The sequence below is a fragment of the Dama dama genome, chromosome 5, assembly GCF_033118175.1.
Source record: "Dama dama isolate Ldn47 chromosome 5, ASM3311817v1, whole genome shotgun sequence".
Lineage (NCBI taxonomy): Eukaryota > Metazoa > Chordata > Mammalia > Artiodactyla > Cervidae > Dama > Dama dama.
The window spans coordinates 85,273,662-85,285,607 of NC_083685.1; the positions used below are offsets into that span (position 1 = coordinate 85,273,662).

An 11,946-nucleotide genomic window follows, 5' to 3' on the forward strand; every position below is an offset into this window, starting at 1 on the left:
GCCCGGGACCAGCAGGGTGGTCTTTGGTTCCCTGACTCGGCTGGTGGTGCATCTCGTGGTTCTGACTGCTGAGGACCCTGGGCCGAAGCTGAAGGTGGGTGAGGGGCTTCCTGGGACCCTCCCCCTTAGTAGGGAAAGAGGTGTTCCAGATCTTCGAGCCTGCGCATGTCCTCCAGCCCGAGGGACACGGTCTTCCGCTGGGGCTCCTTGCGCTGCACGGTAATCTGGATGGGGTTGTTCTCGGGGAAGCTGTTCACGTCGGTGGCCACCGTTGCAAACTGAAAGAAACAAAAGTCCTCAGAACTCGTTGGCAGAGCTGACCCTGACCTCACCACTCCGACACGGCCCCCCTCATTTGTCTGTGAAATGGGGTCTCCGAGGGCCCTACCAGCCTATTCACTGACATGTTTCTCCCCGGTTGTGTGCTGTTTCCAAGCTCAGCAGGGTCTACTCGGGCCTGCCCTGCCACCCCCAGGCTCGTCCCTGCTTTGTCGCCCGTTAGCCTCTTCCCTCTCTTTTTCCTTCAGTGCTCTTGACTTCCCAACCCACTCACAATCATTGATAACTAAGTTGAAAAACCCAGAAGCCACTGGCTTTGAGAGACACACATTAGGGATGAATGAACAGGTCAGTTTCCAGGGGCCCCCAAAGTGACTTACTCCTTAACCCTCCCCCAGGGAGAGCAGCCTAGAATCGAGGCTTATCTGCCCAGGGAGAGGGAAAGCCAACAGGAGGAGAGGTCCTGGGGTACAGGGGTGTTCCCAACCTCTAGGGCCCCGGTCCAGACCCCTCCCCCCGACCCTCGGGCTCCTATCCTCGCAGGGCTCACTTTGTAGGGCTTGCACCACGTCCCCACCCCCGCGGTGTTGGCTGCGCGGACGGTGAGGCAGTAACTCGTGTTCGGCTTCAGCTCCATCAGCTTGACGGTGGTGCCCAGGATTTTATTGAAGATCCAGGGGCGGTTCTTCGCCTTGGGCATCTCACCGCTGTTTTTCCTGACCACCTCCTGTAACAGGACCTGGTAGAAACTGACCTGCTGCTTGCCAGGGGCGTAGGTCCAGGAAATCTAGGGGGAGAGAACCCCCAAGGCTTCCTCAGACCTGGTCTGGCCTGGCCTCCCCTTACCACCCCACCAGTCCCTCTGCAATGTGGGCCAGAAGACCCCATTCCCTTCCCTGCTCCCGCTGGAGCTGAGGCAGGTGTGTCCGAGGGTGGCAGGCACACCCCACGTTAGATGGGGCCCCACCAGCCCAAAGCTTGAGACATTCTCCCTGGGCAGCCACACCCACCTCAGTGTATACCCTCAACTCCATATTCTATAGACTGTGTGTCCGTTGAAAGGGACCTTAGCAATCATCTCATCCACCTCACTCATTGCAGATGGGGTTACAAGTTCAGAGAGAGCAGGTGTCTGGGCCATGCTACTGCTGCTGCTGCTAAGTCACTTCAGTCGAGTCCGACTTTGTGCGACCCCATAGACGGCAGCCCACCAGGCTCCTCTGTCCCTGGGATTCTCCAGGCAAGAACACTGGAGTGGGTTGCCATTTCCTTCTCCAATGCATGAAAGTGAAAAGTGAAAGTGAAGTCGCTCAGTCGTGCCCGATTCTTCGAGACCCCATGGACTGCAGCCTACGAGGCTCCTCAGTCCATGGGATTTTCCAGGCAAGAGTACTGGAGTGGGGTACCATTGCCTTCTCTGGTCCGGCCCATGGCCACACAACAATTAAGTGCCAGAGTCAAGGTTCAGACCAATTGCTCCTGAGTCCATGCACTTTGTACTGCAGCCCTGGTTGCCAAGCCAGACTAAGGATTGCAGAGGGTTTTTCTAACACTGCAGATTCCTGGCCCTGCTGTCACTTGCCTTGTCTCCCATTTCCAGTTTCTACTCCATCTAGGCCAGTGGTTCTCAAACTTTGGTATGCATCAGAATACCCCAGAGGACTTGTTAAAACAAGGACCGCTGGCCCCTGCACCCAGCTTCTGATTCAGCAGGCCCAATCAGGAGGGTGGGGAAAGCAAGGATTAAAATTTCTAACAAGTTGCCATACGATGCAGATGCTACTGGTGGTCTGAGGACTACACTTTGAGAAACACTGAGCTGGCCTATCCAACAATGGTCCTTCCAGATTTATCTTCCAAAGTAAGTGAAGTCACTCAGTCGTGTCCGACTCTTGGTGACCCCATGGACTGTAGCCTACCAGGCTCCTCCATCCATGGGATTTTCCAGGCAAGAGTACTGGAGTGGGTTGCCATTTCCTTCTCCAGGGGATCTTCCCAATTCAGGGATCGAACCCAGGTCTCCTGCATCGCTCTACTGTCTGAGCCACCAGATGGTATTTTCCAATATGTAACTGATATTGCATCTCTCACCTGATACAAAACGTTGCACAGAGCTGGTCCTCTTTGCTTACTGAAAAATTCCATACAGTAGCCTAACATTACAGGACCTCTGGAAAATGACCCCCTCCTGCTGTTCCTTTCCTGTATCCAGAACAACGCTACTCAGCATGTGGTCTGTGGGCCATCAGCACCACCTGGGAATGTGTTAGCAATGCAGAGTCTCAGGCCCCACCCCAGACCTACTGAGTCAGAACCTCGAGGAACGAGGAATCTTGTTGGTAACATGAGGATCAGATCTGCAGGTGCCGGAAAGTGTGAGCAACCCTGAATGAGGACGTGGATGTTTCCTCCCACATGCGAGCCTTTGCTAGTGTCAGCCCTACACAGAATGCCTTTCCTCATCTCTAGATGTCTAAGTCCGACCTCTGTGTCCCAGCTCAAATGTCACTGAACACCACCAAAGCTTACTCCTGCAGCTGGAAGTAACGTTTCTTTCCCTTGGAATCCCCAGCGGCACTTGGTCTGAACTTTTCCTGCAGCATTGAACCTTCTCTAGCTTGCGCTGGAGTTCTTTGCAGGCACGCCCTCTCTCCTAACCCATGCACTAGAGGTCAGGATGCAGGCAGTAGGTATCCACACGCTCCCCAGTGAGCTCAGCTCCGTGCTGGGCATGTGGGGGTGGGGGTGGGGGGGCATCAAGCGTTTGCCAGGTGCACATGGGGGGAACGCACCACAGCTGTGGAGTCGCTGACCGTGTGTTCACAGATGAAGGGCGCCTCCGGCACATCCAAGACCACAGAGGACTCTGAGGGCGTCGAGGACGTGTCTGTGTCCACCTCAGGGTTGTCGAGGTCCAGCAGGCCCCCAGGGGCCATCTTGGACTTAGACTGGGGGCAGAGGGCCAGGTGCCCCTTCTCTGTGCCCTTGGCTATCGAGGAGAGGCTGAGTTTGTTCAACTCGCCCTCCAGCATGCCCGCAAAGAAGCTGCTGTTGGGCTGGGTCACGGCCAACTTGATGGGATTCAACAAGGTAGATGACATGGGGGAGATGCTGGTGTCATCGGAGCTGCATTCAGAATCCTCCACTGGCATGTGCTTCCTGGAAGGAGAGGGGAGGGGGAGACAGATGGAGGCAGCTGCCCCAGCCCCTGCCACCTGGAAGCTCCCAGGGGCAGGCAGGCCTTGGGCAGGACTTACCAACACCCTCAACTGCTTTTGAGCCACTCAGAACATTCTTGCTCTGCAGCAGTGGAAAATGCACTTACTAGTGGACTCACCGGGACACTAGTAAGTGGAAAATGCACACTCCTGGTCCCTGGTGCCCAGCTGGGATGGCACTGGGGAAGCTGCTAAAGCATCTCTCATAACATCCTCAGATGATTCTGATGCCAGTGTTCTGAGAACCACATTTTTAGAAACACCACTAAAGCTCCAAGTCCTTCCTCCAAGGTAGGGTGCAAACACCCCAGGCAATGACCATAACGATCTACTGGGATATGGAAAAATATCTAAAAGTATCTAAAAGAAAAATAATAAGTTTTACTAAATATTTATTTACTGTTGTTTAAGTAATTGCTACATTTATTTACTTAATTTTTATGACAGTTACCAATATGTATTAATACACAGCATGTAAGATTAACGGCACAGATAAATATACATTTATTGGGGTGAATGCTCAAAACTTTTCTTCCATTCTAATTTTTTTATTTTTAAAAATTATTTGTTTATTTATGTGTTTTTGGCTGTGCTGGCTCTTCATTGCCGCGCAGGCTTTCTGTGGCTGCAGGGAGCAGGGCTACTCTCCAGTTGCGGTGCTGGGCTCCTCACTGCGGCGGCTTCTCTTGCTGTGGGGCACGGGCTCTAGGGCGTGCGGGCTTCAGTAGTTGCAGCTCCTGGGCTCTGGAGCACAGGCTCATTAGCTGTGATGCCCGGGCCTAGCTGCTCCGTGCCATGTGGGATCTTCCAGGGCCAGGGATTGAACCCATGTCTCCTGCATTGGGAGGCGGATTCTTTACCACTAAGCCCCCAGGGAAGTCCTCTAATTTTTTTTTTAATTGTGAAATATTTCAGACTCATTCAAGATATCAAGGATAATATGTTCATGGGGCAGTAATGTACAAAGTGACATGAACGTAGTGACTAAACCACCACCACACCAATGTACAAAGTGGTAGCTATAATTAACAATATTGTATATTTGAAAGTTCCTAAGAGATTAGGTCTTAAAAGCTCTCATCTCACACACAAAAATTTGTAACTGTGTGGTGATGGATGTTAACTAAGCTTATTGGGGTAATGATTTCACAATACATACAATTATCAAATCATGTTGCATACTTTAATGTCAATTGTGTCTCAATAAAACTGGAAAAAATGATCGTATTATATTAAGCTTCCATTTAGCTTCTATCCAACTCAGAACTAAAGCTGTGTCAGTGTCGCTAAAGCCCCTTGTGTTCTGCTCCCCTACCGCTCTCCTGATGCTCTCCCTCAGAGGCAGCCGGAGCAGCAAATTTAAAATTTTGTGTTTATTACTCCCCATGTGTTTTTATAGGTTTGCTAGATATGTATGTTATTATTTTGCATAATTTAAACTTTATATAAATAAATAGTATCATTCAATACATATTCATTTGCAGTTTGCTGTTTTCTTACTTATAACACTGTATTTTTTAGATTAATCTGCTCTGGTTCAGTCATTTTAACTGTTGTATGGTGTTCTGTTACACAGATATTTGCTATCGTTACCAATTCTTGGCTGTTACAAAGAAAAACCTTGCCCATGTTTCCCCACTCTTTAAATTTTTTGCTGATGAACTACAGGATCCGAAAAATTTAACTTTCAAATTTTTTTTTTTTTTTTTACCTTGAGCTAAAGTAAGAAGGAGGGAACACAGCTCCTCCCATCAACAGAAAATCGGATTAAAGATTTACTGAACATGGCCCTGCCTATCAGAACAAGACCCAGTATCCACCTCAGTCAGTCTATCCCATCAGGAAGCTTTCATAAGCCTCTTATCCTTCTCCATCAGAGGGCAGACAGACTGAAAACCACCATCACAGAAAACAAACCGATCTAACCACATGGACCACAGCCTTGTGTAACTCAATGAAACTATGAGCCATGCCGTGTAGGGCCACCCAAGATGGATGGGTCATGGTGGAGAGTTCTGACAAAATGTGGTCCACTGGAGAAGGGAATGGCAAACCACTTCAGTATTCCTGCCTTGAGAACCCCATGAACACTATGAAAAGACAAAAAGATAGGATACTGAAAGATGAACTCCCCAGATCGGTAGGTGCCCAATATGCTACTGAAGATAAGTGGAGAAATAACTCCAGAAAGAATGAAGAGATGGAGCCAAAGCAAAAACAACACCCAGCTGTGGATGTGACTGGTGATGGAAGTAAAGTCCGATGCTGTAAAGAGCAATGTTGCATAGGAACCTGGAATGTTAGGTCCATGAATCAAGGCAAATTGGAAGTGATCAAACAGGAGATGGTGAGTGAACGTCAACACTTTAGGAATCAGCGAACTAAAATGGACTGGAATGGGTGAATTTAACTCAGATGACCATTATATCTACTATTGTGGGCAGGAACCCCTTAGAAGAAATGGACTAGCCATCATAGTCAACAAAAGAGTCCGAAATGCAGTACTTGGATGCAGTCTCAAAAACGACAGAATGATCTCTGTTCATCTCCAAGGCAGACCATTCAATATCACGGTAATCCAAGTCTATGCCCTGACCAGTATGCTGAAGAAGCTGAAGTTGAACCATTCCATGAAGACCTACAAGACCTGCTAGAACTAACACCCAAAAAAGATGTCCTTTTCATCATAGGGGACTGGAATGCAAAAGTAGGAAGTCAAGAAACACCTGGAGTAACAGGCAAATTTGGCTGTGGAGTACAGAATGAAGCAGGGCAAAAGCTAATAGAGTTCTGCCAAGACAATGCACTGGTCATAGCAAACACCCTCTTCCAACAATACAAGAGAAGACTCTACACATGGACATCACCAGATGGTCAACACCATCTGGTTATATTCTTTGCAGCCAAAGATGGAGAAGCTCTATACAGTCAGCAAAAACAAGACCGGGAGCTGACTGTGGCTCAGATCATGAACTCCTTATTGCCAAATTCAGACTTAAATTGAAGAAAGTAGGGAAAACCACTAGACTATTCAGATATGACCTAAATCAAATCCCTTGTGATTATACAGTGGAAGTGAGAAATAGTTTTAAGGGACTAGATCTGATAGACAGAGTGCCTGATGAATTATGGATGGAGGTTCATGACATTGTACAGGAGACAGGGAGCAAGACCATCCCCAAGGGGAAAAAAAAAATGCAAAAAAGCAAAATGACTGTCTGAAGAGGCCTTACAAATAGCTATGAAAAGAAATGAAGTGAAAAAAAAAAAAAGAAGAAGAAAAGAAGAGAAGTGAAAGGCAAAGGAGAAAAGGAAAGATACCCATTTGAATGCAGAGTTCCAAAGAATACCAAGGAGAGATGAGAAAGCCTTCCTCAGTGATCAGTGCAAAGAAATAGAGGAAAACAATAGAATGGCAAAGACTAGAGATCTCTTCAAGAAAATTAGAGATACCAAGGGAACATTTCATGCAAAGATGGGCTCAATAAAGGAAAGAAATGGTATGGACCTAACAGAAGCAGAAAATATTAAGAAGAGGTGGCAAGAATACACAGAAGAACTATACAAAAAAGATCTTCACGACCCAGATAATCACGATGGTGTGATCACTCACCTAGAGCCAGACATCCTGGAACGTGAAGTCAAGTGGGCCTTAGGAAGCATCACTATGAACAAAGCTAGTGGAGGTGATGGAATTCCAGTTGAGCTATTTCAAATCCTGAAAGATAATGCTGGGAAGGTGCTGCACTCAATATGCCAGCAAATTTGGAAAACTCAGCAGTGGCCACAGGACTGGAAAAGGTCAGTTTTCATTCCAATCCCAAAGAAAGGCAATGCCAAACAATGCTGACTACCACACAATTGCACTTATCTCACAAGCTAGCAAAGTAATGCTCAAAATTCTCCAAGCCAGGCTTCAGCAATATGTGAACCGTGAGCTTCCATATGTTCAAGCTGGTTTTAGAAAAGGCAGAAGAACCAGAGATCAAATTGCCAACATCCGCTGAATCATCAAAAAAGCAAGAGAGTTCCAGAAAAACATCTATTTCTGCTTTATTGACTATGCCAAAGCCTTTGACTGTGTGGATCACACAAACTGTGGAAAATTCTTCAAGAGATGGGAATACCAGACCACCTGACCTGCCTCTTGAGAAATCTGTATGCAGGTCAGGAAGCAACAGTTAGAACTGGATATGGAACAACTGACTGGTTCCAAATAGGAAAAGGAGAAGGCTGTATATTGTCACCCTGCTTATTTAACTTCTATGCAGAGTTCATCATGAGAAACGCTGGGCTGGAGGAAGCACAAGCTAGAATCAAGATTGCTGGGAGAAATATCAATAACCTCAGATATGCAGATGGCACCACCCTTATGGCAGAAGTTGAAGAAGAACTAAAGAGCCTCTTGATGAAAGTGAAAGAGGAGAGTGAAAAAATTTGCTTAAAGCTCAACATTCAGAAAACTAAGATCATGGCATCTGGTCCCATCACTTCATGGCAAATAGATGCAGAAACAGTGGGAACAGTGGCTGACTTTATTTTTTGGGCTCCAAAATCACTGCAGATGGTGACTGCAGCCATGAAATTAAAAGACACTTACTCCTTGGAAGGAAAGTTATGACCAACCTAGACAGCATATTAAAAATCAGAGACATTACTTTGCCAACAAAGGTCCGTCTAGTCAAGGCTATGATTTTTCCAGTGGTCATGTATGGATGTGAGAGTTGGACTATAAAGAAAGCTGAGCGCTGAAGAATTGATGCTTTTGAAGTGTGGTGTTGGAGAAGACTCTTGAGAGTCCCTTGGACAGCAAGGAGATCCAACCAGTCCATCCTAAAGGAGATCAGTCCTGAGTGTTCATTGGAAGGACTGATGTTGAAGCTGAAAACTCCAATACTTTGGCCACCTGATGCAAACAGCTGACTCATTTGAAAAGACCCTGATGCTGGGAAAGATTGAGGGTAGGAAGAGAAGGGGATGACAGAGGATGAGATGGTTGAATGGCATCACCGACTCTATGGACATGAGTTTGGGTAAACTCCGGGAGTTGGTGATGGACAGGGAGGCCTGGCATGCTGCAGTCCACAGGGTTGCAAAGAGTCAGACATGACTGAGCAACAGAAGTGAACTGAACTGAAAGTAAGAAATACATATTTCTTGACAAGCTAGTACACGCATGCCTATGACCCCATGGACTGTAGCCTGCCAGGATCCTCTGTCCATGGGATTCTGTAGGCAAGAATACTGGATTGGATCACCATGCCCCCTCCAGGGGATCTTCCCGATCCAGAGATTGAACCTGAGTCTCTTACGTCTTCTGCATTGGCAGGCGGGCTCTTTACCACTAGCGCCACCTGGGAAACCCCAGTATATGCATACACACACACACACACATATAACTAAAATGTTTCACAATCCAGTACTAACTGGTTTCACAAACCAGTACTTATCTGTGTGTGATGTTCCCTGGAATTATAAATTCTATTTAGTTCATTTTATAATACCAGCCTCCATCAACTAGGATGAGCTCCTGACACATTCACTGGTCCCAGCCCTCAGCTGGAAGAGCCCTGTCTAGAGAAAGCAGCCATAGGGCCTATGGACACCAAGCACCTTGACGGAGGTCACCTTGGTAGTCGATGGCAGAGCTGGAACAGAAGCCGGATCTCCCGGGCCCCATGTTACACAGCTCTTGTCTGCCCCTGGTGCTTTCTGGCTCCCCTCCCCTGCTTCCTTCCCCACCTCCCCTGGCTGCTCTAGCCAGATCCAGTGACCCACACATATCCCTAGACCCCTCACACCAGGCCAGCCTCCAGCTTTAAGGTTGATTGATCAAGGCCAACGTTTTCCACCCTGAGCTCCAGCCCCATCAACCTCCTCCTGCAAAATCCTGATCCACCCAACCTCCTATGCTAGCCCTTGGTGGACACTTGGAATAGGTGATTCTCCCTCCAAGGCCCTTTGTAGGCCGAAGAGTCTGGGTATGGATGTCAGTTACGCTGTAGATTGTCCTATATTATGTGCTAAGTTGCCTCACTCGTGTCCGCCTCTTTGTGACTCTAAGGACTGTACCCCTCCAGGCTCCTCTCTCCATAGGATTCTCTGGTCAAGAATACCGGAGTGTGTTGCCATGTCCTTCTCCAGGGAGTCTTCCCGACCCAGAGACTGAACATGAGTCTTTTAAGTCTTCTGCATTAGCAAGTGGGTCCTTTACCCCTGGCGCCACTTGGGAAGTCCATAAACTGTCCTTAGGAATCTCTATTGTACTTTTTTATTATTTTTTTTTTAAAAGTATTTATTTGGTGGCACCAGGTCTTAGTTGCAGCACGTGGGATCTTTAATTGCACCTTGCAGACTCTTATCGTGGCATGTGGGAATCTAGTTTCCCAACCAGGGATCACACCTGGGCCCCTCTGCATTGGGAGGATGGAGTCTTAGCTACTGGAACACCCGGGAAGCCCCAAGGAATCTCTATTGAAGATTTACTTGTTGGAAACACCAGTCCTGAAAGGGGCAGCCAGACATTGGGCTATATGCTGGACAACAACTCCTTGTGATCTTCACAGCAGCCCTGCTGGATGGGACCGGTCTCGTTTTACACACAGGGCACCAAGGGTCGCTGATCTTAATGAACTTGTCTATGGTCATATATCTAAGTGGTAGAACCTGGATTGAAACTTGGTTCCCAGTCTAAGACTTTCTCTCCATACCAGGAAGTTTCCTACCTGCCCCCGCCACTTTAGCCATACCTGCTTACTGACAGGTACCTAAGGGAGTGACCACTGCAGCCCCTTTCACGTCATCAGGACCAGTTACATAACTTGTGGGGTCCCTTCTTCAGAAATTATTAAGACCTTCAAAACAGTAACATCCAAGCATTAAACTAAACAGGGTCCTTCCAAGTGTCGGGCTGTGTTTAACTGCACAGGTCACATACCCGTGAAACTTCCCGACAGACAGTTCCCTCAGCCCACGTCAACCCACTCCTCTGTCCCTCCACTGGCTAACTCCTTCCCTTCCTCTGGGAGTCACCTCCTCCACGAAGCCTCCCTTAACTTCACCCCCTCCCAAACTATACTAAATTCCCTCTGTTTCCTCCAGTTGTCCCGTCATAGCCCAGACCATGCTGTAACAGTCTCAATTCTTGTCTGACAGCCCCCCACGCCCAACCACCACACACACACACACACACACACACACACACACACACACACACACCCCAGGCTGGGAACTCCTTAAAGGCAGAGACTGCTTTCCAGCTCTGCATTCCCAGAACTTAACCTTGGACCAGGTACCTCGTAGGTGCCCAAAGAGTTTTGTGAAATGAAGTGAAGGAGACCTGTGATCACTGAGGAGGAACACAGACCTCAGTCTGAAGGCAGGCAGGCTTCTGGGGGCTAGGGGGAGGACATAACCAGGCAGGTGAAGGCACAATAGGGAGGATGAGCAAAGGAACCATGGGGAGAGGAGAGGGGGCTTCATGGTGAGGACCAAACAGGATGACGAGCACCGCCAACCCATCTCCAGCTAATCCCAGAAGGTCTTCCGGAGCTGGAGGCCTGCATGCCTCCAAGAATTGATTTGGGGTCAGGAATCCACAGGCAACCTGCTTACGCGCTCTTCCCTGGGAGTCTCGACTGTGATAAGTCAAGGAAGTGGCGCCTCTTCAACACCCTCTTCCTTGCCCCCCGCTCCTCTGCCCACCCAGCTCTGGCCTTAGAAAGTAGAAAAGGACCAGACTCAGGTCTTACGGTAGATTGATGGCATCCTCCTCTAAGAAGTTCACCAAACTGCCCCTTGAGGAAAGTGGGAGGCCTTTGGTCGTGACGGTCCTGTTCATTGACTTGGGGTTTGGAAAGGGCTTCGACATTTGATTGAGTGCATTCAAGACATTGAGGGTTTCCTTCTTCAGCAGGGCCTCCTCCCCATCTCCCCCTTTGTAGAATGTCTGTGATGCCATCGAGTTTGTTTGGGACCGCAGCCGGCACCATGCAGGACAACCAAGCTGACAGGAAGCAGAGAGAAACTGCAGGCAGCAGACACACCCTTAGTTGTGGTGGGATGGGGGTGCGATGAGCTGACTTCATAATTATCACAGAGTGTAACAATTAGGAGCTACCCTCCCCGCTGACTGGGGGCTGCTGCAGCCCAGGGCCAACGTCAGGAGCCGGCAGAGCCCCAGAATAGCCCACGATGCCCCTTGGGCTAAGGCTCTGTGGTTACAGCGGCCCTGCTCTTCTCAGAAGATCTCAAAATGCTCACCACCTGTGCCCTTCCGATCTGCCCTGGGAAGGAGGAAGTGGATGGTGAGACAGTGGTACCTGGGCATGGAGGGAGGCAGGCAGTACTGGATGGACTGGGTCCCTGGGAGTGGGACACCTCGCCGATGGAATTCTGAGACTTCATATCCAGACATGGGAGGCAGCAAACCCCGTGCCCAGCTGTGTGG

The 11,946-nt window shown here is 48.7% G+C and overlaps 1 protein-coding gene across 1 annotated transcript; it reads right to left on the reverse strand.

Annotated features, from left to right (window-relative positions):
* Positions 1 to 125: 125 nt before the first annotated feature.
* On the reverse strand, positions 126 to 11,457 carry FNDC8 (fibronectin type III domain containing 8). The gene is made up of 4 exons (XM_061140978.1): positions 11,249 to 11,457; positions 3,072 to 3,438; positions 830 to 1,066; positions 126 to 278 (listed from the first exon to the last, which is right to left on the reverse strand). The coding sequence occupies exons 1-4, from the start codon at positions 11,455 to 11,457 to the stop codon at positions 126 to 128; spliced, it is 966 nt and encodes a 321-aa protein (XP_060996961.1).
* Positions 11,458 to 11,946: the final 489 nt, after the last annotated feature.

Bases quoted from the DNA above. Each gene is read 5' to 3' on its own strand.
- FNDC8 (XM_061140978.1), bottom strand. From the start codon at position 11,457: ATGGCATCACAGACATTCTACAAAGGGGGAGATGGGGAGGAGGCCCTG. The intron at 3,439-11,248 runs GTAAGACCTGAG...CTCTCCTTCCAG, and splicing joins GAGGATGCCATCAATCTACC to GAAGCACATGCCAGTGGAGG. The intron at 279-829 runs GTGAGCCCTGCG...TGTTTCTTTCAG, and splicing joins CGTGGTGCAAGCCCTACAAA to TTTGCAACGGTGGCCACCGA.